The following is a 22,466-nucleotide window of genomic DNA, read 5'->3' as shown; positions in this document are numbered from 1 at the left end:
TGCATGTGCAGTATGTCTAGCAAAATGCCCTGCTTCCGATCCCAGGCAAAACAAGCGGCATGGCTTGCTCAATGTTGCTGGCTTCGCTGTTACGTGCCATCTTGGAGATCATCCCCCCTTCTCCCAGGATGTTTGCCCAGCCAGCAACTAACCGCTGCACCATTTTAACCTGCGGCATTTCTGTGTGGTGGAGGTGTCGTTCATGTCGCCGTGGATTTTCTTCCTTGCAAATCAGGACGGGAAATGGTCGCAGGTCCTGCACACGATCCGGGAGACGCCGCCCAACACAAAAGGCCTGTGCGCCCTGTCGCCCTCGAGTGACAACTGCTACCTGGCCTACCCGGGCTCGGACAACTTCGGCGAGGTCCAGATCTTCGACGCACTCAACCTGGTTGGTTCTTCGTTATTGTTCAACTCCAATCTTCTGGTTGTGGCTGCACACAATGGTTCAACACGAACCTGAGCCATGTTCAAGCGAGGAATACTGCATAATTGAGTGTAAACTTCATTTTCGCGTGGCTGTTGTGTAGTTTTGCTCCTGAAAAATCTGTTCTGTGGTCATTTTTTCAACTGTAGCTTGGTGATAAGCAGCGTGCGACGTGCATTTCTACCAACTTTTATTTGTGACAGCAGTAACTTAGCCATTGCCCCACAATGCGTAATGTTTATTTCCATGTCATGGCCCATACATTTGATAAATAATTTCAACATGCACATCTTTAACTTACTTTTCACGCTATCCAGCTTTTGTGGTCCACTCTGCATAAACTGTTACATTGCAGTTCACTGCCATGAGCAATACCAACCCGTGCTTTCTTTTCAGCAAGCGAAGGTGATGATCCCAGCCCACAACAGCGCACTGGCCGCCCTCGCGTTCAACTCTACGGGAACGCTGATTGCAACAGCTTCCACGAAGGTTTGTGTGCACCGTCATTTCAAATCAATCATTGTCTTAGAGAGCCAAATCTAAATAAGAAATTGTCCGACTCTTTCAGGGCACGGTCATAAGAGTATTCTGTGTCGCTGATGGACAGAAGCTGTACGAATTCAGGAGAGGCATGAAGCGGTGAGTTGCTTGCGACTTCTCAGTAGCGAGAAATTTGTGCACCAGCGCGCAGTGGTGTGCTCTGGTGTGTATATATATCGACACTGACTTTTTAAAATAACACGGTAGTTGCAAGTGCAGTTGTTGGCTTGTCAATTTATTCTAATTCTTAATTGCGGGTGCCTTACACGGCGTCACAAGTTAAGAATCTGCTGATGCTGTCCACAGTTTCAGCTACCCGTTAGCTTTTAAACAGTACTGAGTTTATGGACAAGCTACTCTTTCCCGTTTGGGTCAGTGGTAACTTGAGATATCCGGGTGAGAGCCCTTCATCGTGCATTGCGGAGCTGACAAATGTTGGACGATGTGCAGGTGCGCCGACATCTATTCACTGGCGTTCAGTGCCGACTCTCTATTCCTGTGTGCGTCGAGCAACTTTGAGACGGTGCACATTTTCAAGCTCGAGGACCCGAAGGAGGCCAACAAGGTGGCCGAAGAGCCTGGCACCTGGATGGGTTACCTGGGCAAGGCCCTCATGCAGAGCGCCTCGTACCTGCCCACGCAGGTGACCGACGTGTTCAACCAGGGCCGGTCGTTCGCCACGGTCCACCTTCCCTTCAGCGGAGTGCGCACGGTGTGCTGCCTCAGCACGTAAGCATCTGTGCCCTTGCTCCCCCGTTAAAGAGCCCCTAAACTGCACGACATATTGTTTTACATATTTTAAACGTTACGTCATGTGCAGTATACAGCGACGCCCACCTTTCGTGTATGTGGGCAGCACTGTGCGTTGCAGGGACGCCACAAATTAAAAAAGAAACCATGCTCCTCTCCCAGCGTTTCCCTGTCCGAGGGGGGGCAGGTTGACGTGCATCTCCTTTCATAGCGCGGCCGTGGCTGAGCACGTACGCAGACCGCGTGCCCTGCATGAGAGGTAATCTGCCGTGCGTGCAAAGAGTGGGCGGGCTGAGATTGCGTGGCATCATGTGCATTGTCTTCCCGTGTGTTAGTACTCGAGGCTGCGTAATCTCGAATTTCGGAGACTCGTTGAAGCGAGAGGCAGACAAAGCATTTGCTACCAGCTGTCGGCAAATTTCATGGTAGCGTCATTGCAGTGCGGGCGACGCTATCAGCCTCACATGGGGTGTGGATGTGAAAGCGTTGCTGACTTTGCTTAATTCATATCGCAGTTGTGGAGATATTGTCGACACAGTCGACACAGCATGAAACCATATATGTTGTCGCCGACTCTCGAATTCAACAATTTTTTTCTCAATCGAGTGTGCTTTTTTAGATTGCCCGATTCGGAAAGTCTCGCGGCCCCTTCCGGGTAAAAGGAAACATTGATTGGCGGCTGTACTTTGCATAAAAGTTTGAATTTCAGATAACGAAACAAATTGCCTATTTCACTGACTTTGTTATATCGAGGATTAACAAGTTATTTTGATAATTCATATCGTATTGAACATGAGAAAATTTTAAACTGCATTGTTTTCAAACCAAACAAATATTAAAATGTGGTATTTGACTGGCATTCCAAGTTTTTGAATATTCACACACCCCTAATAATAAACTCATTTTAGAAATTCATCTTTATTGGGAAACTTCGAACGAAGACTTCTCTAATCGAATATGCATCAAATACATTCAAACCTCCGACACAAATACTTGTTACATGTGATTTTCAATGAGGATGTACTTCTGTTTGGCTGATGTCGGTAATAAAGTTTTAACCTCTCATATAGGTGTTTGTTATGCCGAGGTTCAACTGTATTGAATGCAAAAGCTTTGTTTGGCTTTGCTTGCAGAATTCAGAAAATACCCAGGGTACTGGTGGCTACCAAGGACGGCTACTTGTACGTCTACAACTTGGATCCCGTCGAGGGTGGCGACTGTACCCTGTACAAACAGCACAGGTAGTCTACAACTGACCGCTACCTTATTCGTTGGGAGTACCTAAAGCTTCATCTGTTACACTCCTTCATTGTTGATGTTAGCGCTATAGAAAATGATTAAAACACTGCATGGTTAGGATTGGCCAGCGTTCATAGCATTCTTTGAAGACTCGCAATATTTAATGTGCCATACCCCGTCTAACTCGTTTATAACGAACTTGATAATTCTGCAATAAGTGGTCATTATATCAGTAGTTCGTTATATATGGACTTGCCCTTAAGAACATTTAAAAAATTACCCAGCCTGAAGCTGGCGTCAGCAGTTACATTTCGGCAGCACTTTGGTCCTAAAACCAGGTTTTCAATGTCATTCCTATTCCCACACCTAGCTCCAAACTTCCATTAAAAACGTCCATCTAAAGAACGAAATGCGGCGTCGTGTAGCTCGTATGAAACTGCACCCGGTTCCATCACTTGTCACTCCGAAATTGCAAGTGCAGCCGGCTTTTTTAATTCGGGAGCTTGTCCTACATTTTACTGCCAGCGGGACATCGCCGTATTCTGCACACGTCAGCGAAGCGTTCTAGTTGGCCGGAAGCGTAAACTTTGAAAACTACTGGTCGCATGCCACCATTCTGCAAAGGTCTCGTTATTACTGCTGCACGTCAGCCATACAGCCATAAAAATGTTATTTATGATACTTCGGGTGAAAATGAATGTGATGTTCGAAAGGTGAAACGTCGCTGCAAGACATTATCAGCATTCGGCAATGCACAATCGCAGCGACGCCGAACCGCAATCTCCTGATAACGGCATGGTATCCGCCGACCGTTTGCAACATTGCGTGGCGGCAGTGCATGGTGCAGCGTTCTCGCTGCCTCGGGCCGCGTATGGCCACGTCAACAGGAACGCTTGAGCGGCCGTTGTTCCCATGATGGAAAGACAGATGGTCTGTGCAAATCGTTGAAACAAAATCGTTGAATTTACCGTCATGGCCGTTTGGTCTCTGCAATGCGCCTGCCACTTCCGAGCACCTGATGGACAATATCCTTCGTGTACTAAAGTGGAACGTCTGCTTATGCTATCTGGATGACATCATCATATTTTCTTCTAATTTTTTTGGACTCATCTCGCCTGTCTCCACTAGGTTGTGACGTGCCTCCAGACTGCTGGCCTCCAGCTGAACAAGTGTCGTTTTGCTGCCCGTAAATTGACTATCTTGGGCCCTGACCCCGCAAAACTCCATGCTGTCGCCGACTTCCTGAAACTGGCGTCACTGAAACACCCTTCAGTTTCATCGGGCTCTGTTCCTACTTCCGTAGCTTTGTGTGCAATTTTGCCACCATCATTGCACATCTGATGCGGCTTCTAAGCCCTGGCATCAACATCTCCAGTTGGTTCCCTGAATGTGATGTCTGCCACTCTCCGCCACCTGTTAGCCTGGGGGATCGTCAGTACGATCCCCCAGGCTCCTACGGAAGTACTTAACAGATGCCAGCGATGCCGGCATCGGTGCAATACTCGCTCAATGTAAACCTGGCTATGCAGAATATGTTGTCTACGCGAGTCACACACTCACAAAGGCAGAGACCAAGTATTCTGTCACTGCAAAAGAGTGTCTGGCCATACTGTGGGTTATCCAACTTCCAACCCTACCTCTATGGCTGTCCTTTCTACCTCATCACGGACCATCACGCTATGGGCTGGTTGTCATTCCTCAAGGATCCTTCTGGAATTGTATGCCCTGCTTTCGTTTTAAATAAAAATGAGTCTTGAAGAATATTTTTTCAAGCTACCACACAAAACCTTGCTTGAAGTCCTTGAAGTTAATGTCAAACGTCCTTGAAAAATCCTTGGAATATTTTGTCGTTCCAAGACTGCCCTGAATCTTGTTGCTTCTGTGCAGTGTTTAAGAGCACTTTTTTCCGCATTGAGAGTGGTCTCAAATACTAACCTTTTCCAGTAAAAGCATAGTTTTAAAGATAAATTTGGCATCGGTTTGCTGGGAACCACGTGCATTTATTGAAAATGCTGAACTGTTCTGTCTAGCCAACTTACGTACACTGCAGTGAAGGCTAGGGTGTTGTCAGCCAATTGGTAGTGGGAACAGATTGCGAATTTTGGAATTAGGCAAGACTGTTCACAGGAAGTTTAGTGTCGCAGGATTTGTTGCAGTACTGTTCGATACGTAGCAGGCAACACTACGAAGACTAGACTTCTCACCGCTTGCATTTGCAACCATGAAATAGTGCATCCAATAAATATGTAGGTGCGAGTCATGCAATGTTGAATTAGCTCTCTAATGAAGTGTTTACTACCTAGGTGTGTTGGACGCGAACTTATTCTTCGCCAAATGAGCAGAGGGACACGTTTCTGCAACCTGCGGACACAGCACACCGATCACGCTCTCAACGAGAATAGTTGTATACTGGAAGCACGAAGTTGCACAAACACTAAATTTGACACAGTTGCAATACAGATTGCATTGACGTCGTTCTGGGTGCCATCTTGGGGGTACTAGCATGTCAAGAACAAATCCGCATTTCGATGGAGGCGAAATGCGAAAACGCCCGTGTGCTTACATTGTACTGCACGAAAGAACCCCAGGTGGTCAAAATTAATCCGCAGCCCTCCACTACGGCGTGCCTCATATTCAGAACTGGTTTTGGCACGTAAAACCCCAAAAAGAACAAATCGATAAGTGATAATCCAGTTAAAAACGGTCCTTGTCGGAAACCAAAACGATGTGCGCGTGTTAGCATGGTGCACTGACTTCATCGTGGCCACCATGTTCGGGTACTAGCACGGTGAGACGCTGCTTCGAGACGATCACGTGAAAGCTATGTGTACAAAGTAGTTATTCTGTGGAAAGCATCGCAAATGTAAAATAACTGCCCTCAAAATGCACAGAGTGAGACTTATATGACCACACTACTTTGGTAGATTTCGCAGCATTGCCGTCTGTGTACCAAACACATTATAGAGTATGCCACAAGGCAGTCGGATGCAGTGCTGCTAGTTCATTAGGAAGGTTATTCAGGTGTGCCACTCTCATCTGTCTGTAGTAGATAGAACCCAACATGTTGCTGTTCTTTCGTAGCCCAAGTTAGAGGGCTGCTGTAATGGAATGCATGTCTGGCTTGTAGGCTGGATGGTCGCGAAGCCACGACAGCACCACCGTCGCAGTCTGGCGATGCGACCCCGGACCAAGCAACCGCGCAGGGAGCGTCTCAACCAACTCCGGCTGCACGCAAGCCGGACTCGCAGGGTAAAAGACACAGCATTGTGTTTGTCCTGGTCTTTCAGTCTCTCTTTCAATCGACAAATGTATCGCGTTGGTATGGTGTGGTGTAAGAAGCGGGTAGAAGAAACGTCCTTGGTGCCAAGCAGAGGAGTGGCTGATGCGTTTTGCATGAGCACAAACTAAATCTGCTGCTTGCATGCAGGTCAACTCGTCTTGCTCATGTGGTCACTACTGCATTGAACTGAAGTTGAGCAACGTTTAAGGAACGTCTGCAACTTGGCCAGCAAGTTAATAACGTGCAGCGTGTCTGTGAATGCACTTGATGTACAAAAACAAGGTATTGCTTCAAAAACTGAGAACCGATGCCCTGAATGCGAGAAATACTTTGCCAGGGTATGTGTCAGTAGCAGAGCTTTATTTGCATTTGCTTCAATAGCGGTAGCAACAGGCTTTCAGTTCCAGAAAAATATTAGTACTGTGCACAGGAATAAGACCATAAAGGAGTTTGCGTAATGCAGTTGGAAAAGATTTTGCATACTTTACTGATTTTTAACAAATTTTCTCTTCAGTATTTTTTGTGTGCCTCTTATGAAGCAAGATGCTGTGAAAAGAATGGCTTATACTGACAGTTAGTTTGGCAACAGTCTGAGTATAGTTGATGCACTAATTAAACATTAATTGAATTCAATTTTACGGGGTTAAGCATATTATTTTCTGTGCACCTTGATCTTTCATGCTTTTTGATTTCTATTGTTTGTGTTGCTCGGTGGAGGGCACTTTCCAAGTGTTGACCATTAGTTGTGAGCTTTGCGTGTGTGCGTTGAGTGTGATGGTTCCTTATTCTGTGTGGCTCGGTGGTGGGGTTTTTCTCGTCTGTCGGTTCAGTTGGCTGTTGGGTTTATGTGCATGTCCAAGTTAACTAGGCAGGGGCAAGAGGTTGAATAACGTAATGTAAATCTCGAGAAATGTTACTGCACACTACACATGCAAGTTCATATATCTAGTTAAGAAAGCTGAGTTTAGCTATTGCAGTTTGTCTTTTGGTTTCATTGAAGGTACTGCTTCAGTAAATCTTCAAACGCTTGCCATAAGCACTATGCGTGTATCAGGCTTGGAAATTAAGTTGTTTCCCAATCAAGTGATGTCTGCTTGTCCTTAAAACGGTTTTATAGAACTGTTACCAACCAATACACGAGGACAGCCTGCAGTTCAGTGCCTTTTTTGCTTTAGTTGATCAAACTGCATAGTTGACCTCTGTAATTGTTGTTCACTCTATTGCAAAATTTTAATGTTTGGTTGCCTGTGCCACTAGCACTTTAGCTGACAGGTGATCATATTTATGTCGCCAGTGAATTACACAATTTATGGCATTTGATTGGATTCAACTGGTGTGCTGTCCTATCTCTCAATGTATGATTATCAAGGTAATCAATGTTGAGCACGAGAAATTCTCAGTGCACAGGTTCCAGTTCACATGGTTCTGAGACTGCTAGATGTTGCTCTCCCTAAATTTTAAGTATCTACAATTCCCTACAAGGGCTGTCATGTGACTAAGTAATCATGTCAGCTATTTACTGGACAATTTGTCAGCCGTTACGATTGAGTTTAGTCTTGATTTACAAGAAAGGCACTCGAGAGTGTATCTAATGAGGCAAGGAAGTTACTGAGGTAGCTATCACTGGGATAATTAAGCCAAGCCATAAGGACCCAAATTGTTTGGAAACTAAATGAAAACCAACTGTTCTCAATGCATTAGAGCTATTCTTTTGAAAACAAGTATCTATTTCTCCGTTCATTGTGACATGCTGATAAGACAATTCTTTGCCCGTTTGAAAACACTAGCATAAGAGGACTTGTTGCTGCAGCTAAGCCTCTTCTATTCTTTGTTTGTGTTCCTTTTGGATGTATGCTCCGTGATAAAGAATGATGGATGGGCACACACATGGAGTGACGATATGGTGGGGAAAGAGAAAAAAAAGAGGGCGACGGGAAGGGTGTGTTGGATGACGGGGTGCGCAGTCTGGAAGCAGTGCTGTGTGCCTTCTGCTGCTGTTTGTGTCTTCGTTGCGAGAACGGCGTGCCCTAATCGCCAGGCCCCATGTGTGTGTGTGTGTCTCTGGCGCGCAGGGTTGTCGAGCTACGCCGCTGTAGTGCGAGGTTATCAGGACCATACTCCGGCAGGTCTGTAGGCTTTCCCCTCCTTTTTACTGCTGCTGTGCTCTGCCGCTGGCTACCCTGCCCTAATCCTGGTTTGGCTCGTCTTGCCTTGGCTTGGTCTGTGGGGTTGCTAGCATTGCTTGCTGCTTGCTTGCTGCTTGCTTGCTCAGGCTTGCCTCTGTTCCTGCACCCATTCCCCTGCTGCTTCACTTTCTAGGCACCTTCTTTCTTTCAGCATCTCACCATTGCCTCCCCTGCCTTACGTTCCTTTTTCGTACAGGTTTCAGTTTATGGTCTTAATCTTTATTTTCTTCTGTGCCTAGTTTCCTTCATTTGAGGTCTATTAGATGCAAGCATTTCCCTTTGCGTGTGCCCCTGGCTTCCTTGCGTGCTGCATTTAGGAGTTTACTTTGTTTAATAGACTTGGCTAAAGTACCCGAGCCAGATGTGTCATGAACAAGGTGGTTGAAGATGACCTTCACAATGAGTCGGAAATTAGCTGAAAGTGACTAAAAACAATGTTAGAGGAACTTTTTGCCAAACATGCCAATCCTTGTAGGCCATGCCTCATAAATTAGTCAAAGAACAGCTTTCTGGCCTGTTAATTGTTCAGCCAGCTGAGTTTTGCATGTGAGCAAGATAATTCATTTGCTTGCAAGGTCACCGAATATGACTATTTACAAAGTTGATATGTTTGTACTTCCATAAAGTTTTCCTACTTTAAGCTGCTTTTTTTTTTTTTCACTCTTGAAACATTATTTGCTAGTCATTTAGCTTGTTAGCTTGACTCTGCTTGTCATCCTAGACAGACGTTCTAGACCCACGGCTCTCGTTCTGCACGTTCGGGGTGTCTTGCACTCCCATCTGACTTTCTTGCACGTTAGAGGAACTAGGGCACCACTTTTCTTCTTGTCTCTCCGTAGATGTTTTCACTTCACGTTAGACTACGTCAAGAACCTGCACTGTACACCGTAGCAGTGCTGGTGGAGCTTAGATCGCACTGAAGGTTTCATGTTTTGGCCTGCCAAACAATTTCCATCGTCATTCTCTCGCAGAGAGCCAAGGTTCTTGAGGGGGATGTAATTTATGTGCTGGCACGCTTCTCGGTCTGCAAGAGAATTGCGTCGAGCAGGAGCAATGAGGCAGGAGAACATTGGAAGGGCCCAGAGCATGCCGCAATCCTGCTGCAAAGTTGGGCTGAGGACGAGCTTCAGCAGCATATCCTCCCATGTGCACACCTGTGTATGGAAATGCATGTGCACTTTCACCACTATTAGAGTCATGGCACCTGTTCTCAGCACTTTGTAGTGGGGAAACCTGTGCTGCATCATTGACTTTTTTTTCTTACTGCACCATGAGTACCACCGCGATATGTACCCCATTCACTGTGTAACTCATTAGGACCGAGGTAAAGGTGAACTCTTGGCCAAGCAGAGCATTGGTTTTGGGTTGCACATAGATAGTCTGGATCACATCTTGCTTTGGTACATGTGTGCAATTTCTAAAGCAGGCTCAACTAGTTCTTGGTACTTTGACAAGATTCCTGTCAAATGACACATTACAGCCACTGCAACATTTGCAGATGGTCCTGCGTTTGCTCGGCACAGAATGTGTCGCATCAGGCCTTAGTGTTCTGAAATTGCACACTTGTAACATTGTAACTTCATGCCACTGTAGGTTCTCATTACCATTTGGCATCATCGAGTTTTCCACAGTAATGTGCATCAGGCTTCCCAATTTTACTGCAGTCAAAGTGCTTCCTTGCACTCTTTTGGCACATGGCAGTCCCTGCTTGCTGCTAAGCTAAGGCTGTTTAAATGAACGAACGAGAACTGAGCACTTGGTGAGCTTCCTTTTAAGAGACTTCTGTTCTCATCAGCACCTTAAAGAAAAGCGCTGAAGCTATGATTAGAGAAAAAAAAATCCCAAGCATTGAAAAGATGGTTGTGAAAGATGGCAGCTGCATCCTTCCTAATTTTTTCATGCTTGTCAGAGATGCTCTAACCACCAAGCCAAAATTTGTACAACCCTGCATACCTATCCAAACAAGACAATACTCGCAGGAAGGAGACAGTGCTTGAACAAGGTATGCTTCTGGCTGGAGCTAACAGTTGAAACATTGGCTCCAGCCCAAAACATCCCTTGTTTGATTGCTGTTTATCCCTGCATACCTGCTTGTTGGCTGTGTCACTTGCCTGCATGTCAGTTTATGACAATGCAGTAATGCGCTTAGGGCTCACCATTTTTTTTTTTGCCTTTTATTGTGTGCACAAAATGCTCGCTTGCGCAAGTTTTGTTGGCCACCCTCTGCTTGCCTATGAGCTGCCTTTCCCCCCAGAACATGCCCTGCGCCACCCTCCCTCTCCCCCTTTCCTTGTCTCTCTCCCCCTGCCGGGAAAGTGGCCCTGCCCTCGTTAACAGCAGCACAGCAAGCTTGGCCCCAGGGTGACGGCAGAGATTCCGAGGCCTTCCCTCCTCCTCCGTGGAACCTTCTGCCTTCCCCAGGGGGCGACACCAGGTGGCGCCTCTCTCCTGGCAGCGTCTTTGCGGCGGATGCGGCAGCGCCTAACACAGCAGCGTGTCAAATTTTGTTAAATTGAAAGCAAAAAAAATTTCTGAAGCATGCAAGACACTGAGCAACTTGTCCTTGTAGGTAAAAAAAGGGACTTTGGGGTTAAAATAGTTGTTTCTTAAATCACCATTTAGGGTGCAAGTTTCGCACTTCTCTTCGATAGGTATATTAGAGGTGCTAAAAGGGAGTTGTGTGTCATTATTTAGGGCGCAGGGTTCCCACACCTTTGTTCGGCATATAGACCTTTTACAGCATCAAATCCATGGGCACCGCCATATTTGCTCACTTGACATCGCCCGCCATTGAGCACCTTCTGACCGGTGTTTGCTCACTTGTTTACATTGGCCACGGCGGCCACAGGCACAACTTGGACAGCTGCTGTTTTGGCCACCACGGTGAGCAGCGAGTGGGTTGGCAACACTTTGGTCAAAACTGCAGAGGCAGTGCAAACCTTTCATTTATCCGTTCTGCCTGTACTGCAACATTAATAGATGTGCAAGCTTACTGGCTGAAGGCAACAAATACAGCAGCTTGCGTTTGTGACCTGCTCTGACCACCGTGGTTGGTTCTCGCCATGTAAATCTCGTCGCCAGTGCTGATCAGATAACTTGGGAAGGGTTTTATTACTTATAGTAGTACAGATTAAAATGTGTGTGGGTACTTGTGGACAAAAAATATTTCAAGTGGCCGAGCGATCGCTCGCCTGCTGTTTGATTCCCGGCGTAAAAAGAAAACTCTCGTTGCCTGTCTGTTCTTCCACGTTTGACATCATTGCTAAGGAAAGTGAAGTTTCAGGAGTATGTCTGTCACCCTGGTGTGGGAAGGACAAAGTGCAGACTTTCATGCTTATCGAAGTTCAAAATTTCGAGATATGGTGTGCCAGCGATGGCGATAACGTTGCGTTGTTGCTGGCAGTTATTCCTGACAATCATTTGCCAGTCATTGCCGGCATTTGGCTATCCAGAGCTGGGGGTAGAGCTTGTTGCGCTCACCTTGTGGAAAGGTGTGCATGACGAATGGTCATGATCACAGGCACTCCTTATGCAGCTGAAGCAGATGAAGCTCGCACACAGTATCATTGCACACACTCGTGTGTGCCTCAGTTCTTGCACTTCACAGCAGAGCACATCTTCCCTCTGCTCTTCCACATTTTAAACAGTTTAATTTTGCTGGAGCAGTAGGTGGTAGCTGATGTCTGCTTACTCTTGATTCAGAAGGCGTTCGATGGCTCTGGGTCTGTGGCGGCCCTTAGTGCGCGGTGCGCACACTGCTCACTGTAAAAGGTCTATACAGTCGGGATAATAGGGAGTCTCATGTTTTAGTTCATAAACTTGTACGTAGGGTTCCCAAGATGGGACAGGCACTAAGCAGATGTGAAGATAAATATGCTTGAGCAGATTCATTCTTATAGACTAATTAATAGTAAAATTTTTAGAGATGCCTTTCTGAGTGCTTTAGCATTAAAGCAGCATGGACGAGTAGCAATCAGCCTAGCAGGATGGCAGTAAAATTTGTTTACTTCAACACAAGATAAATATAGTAATTATTACTAGGTTACGCAGAGCACTGGATAAGTGGCCATGGAATTCCTTAGAATGTGGTTGTGATCCCCGACTGCCATGGCTGCATTACAAGGGAACAAATACAAAAATGATTGTGCACTTAGATTTAGGTGCATGAAAAAAAACTACAGCTCTCTGCAAATCTTCGTGCCACTGCAGCAAAATATGTGATCTCCAAGTTTCCATATTCAAACAAGGTACTTTACTCGTTGAAATACCAAGTAGATGGCTTTGTTTGCCTGTATTAGCAGGAATGCACTGTTGCTAGTCCTGGGGTAGTAGTTGTGGATTGAAAACTGTTGCGGCCGTGTCCTGATGGAGGCGGCATTCAAAAATGTGTATGTACAGATAGATATTTCTGTGCATTCTGAAAAGGAAACTAGGTGTTTAGTATTCAAGAGTCTTTAGGCTATAACATTAGAAAATGCATCGTGATGCATCCGTCGTTTTGCAAGACGCGTTTGGGGCATAGACATAGTTGGGACAGTTGCTCAGAGCCTTGCAGGCATTAGCACATGTGCGACTACTGCATAGCAGTTGCATAACCTCTTGTGGTACCTGTGACTTTTTCCTTTTAAACATTGAGCACAGATGCTGCTGGAATGGTGTCTTTGTCGCCTCCGACCAACACCGCGTTGCGCCTCACCGATGACTCGGAGTTTCCGCCAGTGTCGCAGAAGTGCGATTGAGGTGCCCTCTGCTGCTCCCCTTGCGCCAAGGTGCGTTTCATGGTGGCTCCGAGTTCAGTTCTTAGTAGCGAAGGTGATTTGAAGTAAACTTTACCGTACTTGGCGCCATTAACTTTTTTTTTAATGGGACTGAACTGTGCTAACTAAAAAACCCTCAAAATACATGCACGAGGAGATATGCAGAGCAGTAGAATAGTGTGCTCCTGGAGCGAATATGGCAGGCCTAATTGGAAAAGAAATCAAATGAAAGCTTGCGACTGCATTATGCAGTAACTGCTGCAGTATGTTTGCAAAATTGTCAGTCACCCAACGGGTGTATTCTTCAGGCAGGCAATTTTGACTTGATAGTCGGGTTCGAATCTGTGCATCAGTTGCCAAAGTGCAAAGAAAAAGGATTGTTTCAAAGGTAACATTTGTTGGGCTTAGTAGTTATTGATAAGATTCTGTAGAGGCCACACTCCTTGGAAATTTTGTCACATTTCCCTTAAGTAGACAATATATTTAGCTGCGTGTGTGTCATGAGAGAAACATATACAAGGTCTGTTAGAAAAGTATCCGACCTTATTTTTTCTTCCGAACACCTGATGGACATGCAACAAGCGCGCTTGCATCAGCCGACCTTGAAACATCGTGCGCATGCGCGAATTTTTTCCCGCGTGCCGATAGCGTTAGTTGCTGGGACGCAGCGTTTAAGTGAGGTCGTGCACAGTGTTCTCGGCGGTTTTTTTATTGCAAGGAAAATGACGGAGTGACTGGAGCAGCGCTACTGCATCAAATTTTGCCAGAAACTGGGCGACAGCCAAGTGGAAACCATTCAGAAGATTCAGACTGCTTTCGGTGATGATGCTATGAGCAGCACACGGATTGAGGAGTGGTCCAACCGGTTTAAAGACGGCCGCACATTGGTGGAGAGCGAGCCACGCTCCAGGTCTGCCATCAACATGCCGAAATGACCAGGTCATTGCCGAAGTGAACGCTGTGGTGATGCAGGACCGTCGTCTGACTGTCCGAGAAATTGCGGAAAAGGTGGGCATCAGCACTTTTTCTGCACATTCCATTATGACCGAAGATTTGGCCATGAAGAGAGTTGCAGTGAAATTCGTGCCGAAGCTGCTCACGGTGTTGAAGTCTCACAGGACATGCTGGATTCCACAAACAGTGACCCCGACTTCATGAACACCATTATCACTGATGACGAGTCTTGGGTCTACGGGTACGACCCGGAAACCAAATCCCAGTCACAGTGGAAGCATTCCACACCAAGACCAAAGAAGGCGGCCCGCCGAGTGCGCAGCAATGTCAGTGATGCTGACTGCTTTCTTTGACTCCCGCGGTGTGGTACACCATGAGTACGCACCACAGGGTCAAACAATTACCGAAGAGTACTACAGGGATGTCCTCTGTCGCCTACGTGATGCTGTGCAGCGCAAGAGACCCGAGTTGTGGTCAACAGGAAATTGGCGCATCCATCACGACAGTGCTCCTGCACATTCCTCGCTATTGATTCAGACTTTTTTGGCGAAAAACCAGACTCCTGTAGTTCAACAGGCTCCTTACTCTCCTGATATGGCCCCCTGCGACTTCTGGCTGTTTCCCAAAATTAAGAGGCCATTCAAAGGAGCACGATTTCAGACAAAAGAGGACATTATGGCTGAAACGACAGCTGAGCTAAACTCCATTCCGAAAAAGGCCTTCTTGGAATGCTTCCAACAATGGCAGCACTGCTGGGAGAAGTGTGTGGAGTCCCAAGGAGACCACTTTGAGGGTGATTAGGTTTCCAACACTCCAGTTATGCCAGTTTTTTTCTTCTGCTAAAGGTCGGATACTTTTCTAACAGACCTCGTATGTTCATATGCAGCAACGTAAAGAACCTTTTTTTTCAGTCTTAATATTGCAGTTGTCATTGCTGATGGTGTGCCTGATGGAAGCACATCCTTCAGTAATTAGGTCGTCCTCAAATCTAGGCAGAAATAGCATTTGCCTCAATCACTCTGCTTGTAAAGGGATAGAAGAAAAATTGCCTGCTCACCAGTACAGAAGTAATACGATAAGAAAGCAGCTGCCGTGCACTTCATTGACAAAACATTGCGGGCAATGGTCAGAAAAAAGGTAGCTCGCTGCAAAAATGCATGCATGAAGTTGGCATAGGGGGGAGGGCAGTCGATGGAATACACATGAAATGCAGTATGAACATGTTGAAGTTAGCACAGAGTGCAGGCAATTACACATGGACTGTTGGTACCACGATAGGCCATGCAGGGAACAAGTGGTCAGGGTAGTTGTGCAGTAGCAAGCTGCACTAACACACTCAAGGAAAATGCAATGAGATGAGCTGCAAAGGGTTATCGATAGGAGTTTGCGAGTAGCAAATTTTCACTTGTGTACTAGTCTGTTGCCAATAAAAGCAACAAGGAAACCAGAGAGTAGCTTCTATCTAGTAACGCTAAATGTCATGCCAGTCGGTGCAGCAATTGCGAGACGCTTCTTGAGTGGCAATTTGGAAACTTTATACTTTATTCTGTGGTAAGCATTACTGCAGACTAGGCACAAAGACGGGACATGTGCATAGATTGCGCTAATTTCTCATTTGTGACTAACGGACTACTTTATATATACTATTATCTGCTTGGCGAAGCGTCCTCAAACCATTTCGAACTTGCAGGGGTTGGCACTGCCCCCTGGTCAGTGGGTTTAGGGAATGACTTCAAATTAAGGTCTTTTTGGTGAAGCCAGAGACAAGCTTGTCGGTTAGCTTTCTAACCTGTTAGTAACGTTGGCACTAACCATTTGGTGCCAGCTTCAAAACTTTCGTCCAAGCAATTGTTTGCTCTAGCAACACCTAATCTGGTGTTCCCCATCCTGTCGATGGTTTCATGCAATCCCTTGCATGCACGCAAAACATGCCCAGCTGAAGTGTCCTGCATGTAAAGCTGTCATTCCTGCTTCTACCGCTGAACTTGCTGTCTATTCCAGCCACTTCCAGCACATAACTGCAGCATGCTCGCACTGATTCTTTTCTTTCTTTGATGTCGCATTGACTATGTATACAGTGGAACCACTGCATTGGGATCTGTACTCTGGAGTAATTGTTTTCGAGGATCTATCATATTCACAGGCCCTGGTTTTAGGAATTTGGCACAGATACTTTTCTACGTTGAGATGGTCTAACGATGCACTAAAGAGTTACTGTAAAGAAGTTCACCAACAAGAAACTTGTTGGGGAATACATTTCCCAACGGGAAAGATCCTTCGCTGTGCGGAAATAACATGCTGGATTTTTCAGCGCAATTATGTATTGCTGAAACGGATTATTCCAGAATACAACTCCAGTGTTCCTCGTGTCCGTTGTTACGTTTCACATAATGCAATGATGGTTGAAAACCATGCAACTCATTTTTGTTGTCCATATGAATGAACATGAACTTGTCAAGGTGCATCATTCTGATTACGTCATAGCCTGGCATAGTGCAGCTGGTGATTGAAATTTTCTGCTGACTTCAACCTGCTGTTTAACTCGCCTTGCATATCGCCGTTTTTCTTAGGCTTATTTTATGGTATCCCAGCTAACATTAGCCAAGCTGTTCAATAAAAAAAAATTAAAAAGTACGGAGCGAGATACAATCATAAGGCCTACTGTGTGTGGTCGTCAGTCCTGTGACAACCGAGGGCCGTAGGTTTTATCATTTTATCTTGCACTGCGTTTTTAAAATCATTTCTTTTTCAGTTGAGACGCTTGGCTAACATTAGCTGGGACAATCAACTGTGATGCATTTTTCTTAGTACTGCATTTTACAGTGACACTCGGACTGATCCATTGCCGCTTTGGCTTCATTCTTGAGCATAATGACAGATCAACAATGAAGGGTTGATCGTATTGTAGGATAGATTGTGTTGATCATGAACTGCCCATAACATTTGACGAATATTAAAAGTACATTTGTTGCTCATTGTAGTGTATCGAGCTCTCTACAAAAGGCTCGTTTTAATTTCAAATGATACACTTACCAACCGGAAATTGCAGGGCCAATAAAAAAGGGCCATGACACTGAATTTCTGGCCTTGAATCGTGTGTGACATGTTAACTGTACTCGTCTAACAGCAAGCTGGCAAAATTTGAGCACATTCGGTGTGGTAGGAAATGTGTATTTGAACTTTTTATGTCGCAATTGAACCGTACATTAGTCTGGCAACACTGACAGGGGATGAAGCGAAGGCCGTATTGAGTGGTCAGTGTGCTTGGTTTCATTTTTGTTTGTGTGTTTTGGCAGCCTGCCAGATATAGTTTTCGTGGACATTCTCTGGTTCGTTCTGCTTTTGGCGCACGAGTGAAAAAATTGCTGTGCACCATTGGATGCCAGAGCGTGCAAAGCAAAAGATTTCAGTGCAGTGCACATGTAATTTCAGAATATTTCGGAGCAGACGACGCAGCGATGACTCCACACTTATTGTAGTCACAGCAGTGCCAAAATGTTCAGTCAGTGGGAAAGGCTTAGAGGCAGCAATTTGGAATCGATATTTCGGGTTAAAATGTGTGCCGAGAGCTCAATTTTTTTCTCTGTATAACCATGTTGGCTGCTGTACTCTCGGTTACTACAGTGATAAACTGAGAATAGTTAAATGAGCATGGTCACGGCCCCTTTGTAAGACATTCTTCCGTATGATGCGCTATCTTACATCTTGCAAGCCAGTCTTAACTGCATGTTGGTGGTACAGTCTCACTACACCCATATCCAATGTGAAGCTTTAATTCTATTGAATTAGTGAGTGTTGTAAAAGGAAACTGAGTAATAATTTTAATCTTTTCCCAATAGTCTCCAGAACCTTTTCTTATATATGCAACAAATTTTATTAGTAGATTGAGCGATTACCTAATGAGAATATGTGTACTAAAAAAAAAATGTAAGCACATCCCAAGCTGCGGCTTTCTCTCGAGTGCAAGTGCAGCTGCTTGCTTACGCAGCATCATCCACTCTTAGAACACCCCACTAGGGTATTTTAGTGGGCCAATTGGTGCATTTCTGTTAGCACGATCCAACTGTGCAAACATGAACACAAATCGCACGAGAAAATGTGAAACGGGAAGGGCTGTGTTTTCTTGTGTGTGTGGTGTTCATTTGTGGAGTCGTGCTAACAGAAAAAGCACCTCATTTGTGCTCAAGGTCTCATAGTAACTTCAATTCAATATGAGGGCCTATAGAGCAGTATTAATAATAATGTGGGTAAGTAATAATAGTAGTAGTAGTAATAGTAGTGGTAATAAGTAAAGGTCAAAAGACTGAGCTTTGGAAGTTTCAATAACTTTTGCTGCACCATGACAATCCTAAATACAAAGTATATGCTTCGAAATCATATAACGTCACACTGATGTACCAGTGCATGGGTGTTGGTGTAAAATTTTTTTTTTTACATTGGAAGTTCGACCTTCATTTTCTCTTCTAATAATCAACCCAATAAGAGAAACGCAACTAATAAATAATAATACTTAAATAATACATTATCAGCTGAAACTGATTGTGCCCTTGTCCCTATTGAAGCCTTTCAGTAGGGGCTAGTTGATATTTCATCATTACTTTGTTTGCTTTTGATTTCGGCAACAGAATAACGAGACAAACATGTACACACAAAAAAAACTGGATGTCGAAGTGCCATTTTCAGGGCCTTGAAAAACCATTAGGTTTTTCGAAAGTGTTAGAAATATTCGAATTCATTTTCTGGCAAAACTTACTAGATTCTTCTTGGACATCTGGCCTGCAACATCAGTGCGATCCATTGGTCAAGCTAATCCAACCTGGGGTGCAGTCTTATCACTGTTCAGAAAGCACCTGGTTCACTTGCTCTCACGGGATTGGTCAGGATCTCATTTTTCGTCAGCAAAGGTGCAATTCTGACCAATCACGCGAGGGCAGTCGATTGGTTCACTTACCAAACCTTCACAAGAGCGCGTCTCTGGAGGTTGACAAATTCCACCATATTGTCAAATTCTGCAATGGCAGCATTTTGAGCCAATCGGAACTAACAAGATTCGACAACATGGTGTAATTTGATAATGTTTAGAAACCTCCTATGGGGGGGGGGGGGGGGGGGGGGGCGTCATGGTGGCTTGCTCGCTAAGCCTTTTTCTTTAGTACCATTGATTTGATTTGTATGCAGTAAAATGACTTCGCTTGTCCAGAACAGTTTTGTTTTCAAGTTGTCCAGCATAGGGCTGCTGTAGTCCTTGGAAAATTTTGTCAACCTTCGTAGTCCTTGGGAACATTCTTTTTTTCCAATTAATGACTGGTATTAACCCTGTCAATGTTTGAGCACATAAACAAACATTCCTTTTTGTATGCGTCAAGATGTACGTACATCTTGTCAGGTTTTGTTCCCTTCTTCACTTCATTGACCTTGAGTAACTTGATTGACTGTTTCGACTTTTTTTTTTCCCCCTGGACTCCTGCAACGCAGATCCATCCGGTGACAAGTGAAGGTGACAGAAGTGAAGGCAGTTGCAGGGATGGTCACCAGTGGCATCAGTTCGACTCAACCGCAAAGCACAGCGCTTGGCTCGCCCACACCTCGTGCCATTGCTTTCGTCGCTTCTGCTTCTGTATCAAAGACGTGCACACATGTGGGCCTCCGGTACTTTCTGGCCGGTGCGGCGACTCCGTCGAGAGATTTGTGCGGTCTCCTTTCGCAGAAGCATGTTGGAACTCGCCAACTTCTCTTCTGGAACACGAAGAGAAGGCGTCATCTGTCGAAAGCCATCTGCAGATGCACGTTCCATGTGACGGCAAAAGGACGAAACGTCTTTGTTCAGAGTATTTTATCTTATTTGGCTCCAGCTGACAGGGATCAAGTTTTGCTGGAAGGTTTTATTTTTTTTTTTTTGGTATGAAGTGAGTGTGTGTGTGTATGTAAATCTGTGTGTTTGTGTATGAAAGCTTGAGGACTCGGATGCAACGTTTGAGACAGTGTGTCTGTAGCACCTTTTAGCCTTTGTGTGTGAAATGTGCGTGCATCCACAAAGTGGAGTGAAAAAAACAGAAAAAAAAAAGTGAAGCTGCACGGGGACATTTTACCTGTGGTTAGGTTATGTGTAATGTTATATAAGTATGTGTGTTTTATGTATGTGCAAGTACAGTTTTTTTTTTAGATTTACACTCCTCAGCGCTGCTTTGCTCGATTCGAAAGCTGTACATACGATGGGCCAGCACATTTTTTGTATCTTGTTAACCCTGTAAGTACATCTTCGGTCAGTGTTGGCAGACGAAAAAAAATCAATAAAACTGTCGAAAATTTGTAATCCTCTTTTTTTTTCTGAGGTCATTATTGCCAAGTAGGGCAAGGAGCGCATCAAAGCATGAGCCATTCGGTAATTCCGCATGCCTCAAAGGAATATGCAGGTTGCAATGAAACTTTTTACCAGGCCCCATTGCAAATTTTGATTATACAGTGGAAGATGTAGGGTGTTGGCTAGGGATCTTTCTATCGCAATAATTTTTCAAATAGTAGCTTCATTATTAGGAGATACGAAAAATTGAAATGTCTTGTTGCCATGCTGGCCTGGAGGTGAGCTTTGCCAGCGATGTAGACACCTTCTCTTTCTGCCGCGACTAGCATCTGCAAGTGTCATTTCTTCCCTGCGGTCTCTGAGGGTGGCAGCGGTTATCAAAATATACGGCGTAAAACTTGTGCTAAAAATGCACTGTTTTTAAGAAAATGCAGTTTCATGTATTGAAGCACAAAAGTAACAAATGCCAATCAATTTCTTCGGACACTTTCAAAATTACTACCTCAGCAACTGGTGTAGTCCTGGGAATACGTTCCAAGTGGATATGCCTTGCGAACTCGCTGGCTACAATTTGTAAATTGAAATATGTGCCATAATGTAAAGAACTAAAATGTTAATTTAATTTTATGTTAATCATTCAACGCATTTTGATTTTTCATAGAAGTAATGGCTGCCTCCGTGTAATTTAGATTGACGGTTAGGACTGTGCTATCTACCATAGGCAATTCTTGAAAATTAGGTGCAGCTAAAACAAAGCGCCCTGTATAAATGCAAACATCGGGGTGCATGGTTTTTGTGCAACCTAGCAGAGCGCAACGCATGCGAAGCTCTGCCAAATTCTCATGTCGTGAAGAACACTCGTGGCCCATCACAGTTGGTCATATGTTCGCAGCCATTGGTTGTTGCTTCGCTATGTTGCACAAAAATTTTGCAATCTGTAGTTCCTATTTGAACTGCAGATACATATCTGCAGAACTGCATCATCTGTCATGTGCCAAGTGATGAGGATTGCACTTTAGAATGGCGCAAGTTGTGTTAAAGATGCTACCGATCGAGTTTGCTGGTACAGCCGACTCCCGTTAATTCGACCCTTGCTGGATTGCAGTATTTGCTAGAATTTAAAAAAAAAGTGCCAACATGAATTAATCATTTTTTTTTTATTGCTTGAAGTAGTCTGTAATGATTGCCCTCTTCGAGCGCGTATCAGCCCAGCACGTTAGGATGGATAGTTGGGCGTGTTGTTGGGCGCTGACTTGTTTACACGCTGTCTCGGCTTTGGACTGTCACCTTACCGACAATGCAAGTGGTGAGTGGCCCACAAAGCGGCACACTGTCGTCGGCGCTGACAAGATTCTGAAGATAAAATAAGTAGCGCCGTTTGCTGAATTTATTTCGTTTTCAAGCTCTTAGTAACCGCTGCGTATGATGGGGGCGCGAGTGGGAGCCGAAATTACCGATGCAGCAGTGCTTTTGCATTCGAACTAAACGAGTTGTCCTTCTGAAGCAATGTGTGCGCGTGGTTTAATCTTGCCGGGACTTATCAGTACGCTCAAATTAAACGAGAAGTCGTATTAACCGAGGTTGTATTAACGGGAGTCGACGTACTGCTACCACGCGAGTGCTGTTTGAATGTACAAAAAGTCCATTTTTGTTCACGGGGGCAACTACTTATGAACTGCTTGATCCAGGAACTTTGAGGGAAAGCCTACAGGGCATTTACAAATGCAATGCTATCATATGAGCAGAAAAATAGAGCGAGTTGGAATTTTTCATGCTAGCCACCATAGCGGGGCATTGATGACAACGGGTGACTTGGGTTGCAGAGAAAATCGATGCTGAAGGGGGGTGCATAATTCCGCAGCGGGCCGATCTTGCCGTATCGTTGCACTTCGCCACCGCTGCTGCAACGGATGCCCGCAATCTTGTGGATTGAAGGGTTTACAGCGGTTGCCAAGAGGCCAGAAAGAAAGTCATAAGAAATTGTAATGAATGGCAGAGGGACCGCCACACTCGGGGACAGATGGCGCCATCA

General features: G+C 45.0%; 1 protein-coding gene across 5 annotated transcripts in view; it reads left to right on the top strand.

The window, feature by feature from the left end:
- LOC119453368 (WD repeat domain phosphoinositide-interacting protein 2-like) overlaps window positions 1-20,446 on the top strand; it is a 28,753-nt gene extending 8,307 nt beyond the window's left edge. The window contains exons 4-12 of one of the 5 annotated variants that reach the window (XM_037715406.2): window positions 254-391; window positions 824-916; window positions 996-1,066; window positions 1,418-1,696; window positions 2,851-2,958; window positions 6,084-6,205; window positions 8,309-8,362; window positions 13,064-13,191; window positions 19,609-20,446. In XM_037715406.2, the coding sequence (XP_037571334.1) occupies window positions 254-391; window positions 824-916; window positions 996-1,066; window positions 1,418-1,696; window positions 2,851-2,958; window positions 6,084-6,205; window positions 8,309-8,362; window positions 13,064-13,161 (963 nt within the window). In that variant the 3' untranslated portion in view covers window positions 13,162-13,191; window positions 19,609-20,446. Of the gene's footprint in view, window positions 1-235; window positions 392-823; window positions 917-995; window positions 1,067-1,417; window positions 1,697-2,850; window positions 2,959-6,083; window positions 6,206-8,308; window positions 8,363-13,063; window positions 13,192-19,608 lie in introns of all 5 variants that reach the window. The other 4 variants (XM_037715405.2, XM_037715407.2, XM_037715408.2 and 1 more) reach the window with 4 other exon arrangements.
- The last annotated feature ends 2,020 nt before the right edge of the window (window positions 20,447-22,466 follow it).

Source organism: Dermacentor silvarum, chromosome 5 (assembly GCF_013339745.2).
Source record: "Dermacentor silvarum isolate Dsil-2018 chromosome 5, BIME_Dsil_1.4, whole genome shotgun sequence".
Lineage (NCBI taxonomy): Eukaryota > Metazoa > Arthropoda > Arachnida > Ixodida > Ixodidae > Dermacentor > Dermacentor silvarum.
The sequence above is the reverse complement of the archived record's forward strand: the minus strand, read 5'-3'. Positions and strand labels throughout refer to the sequence as shown.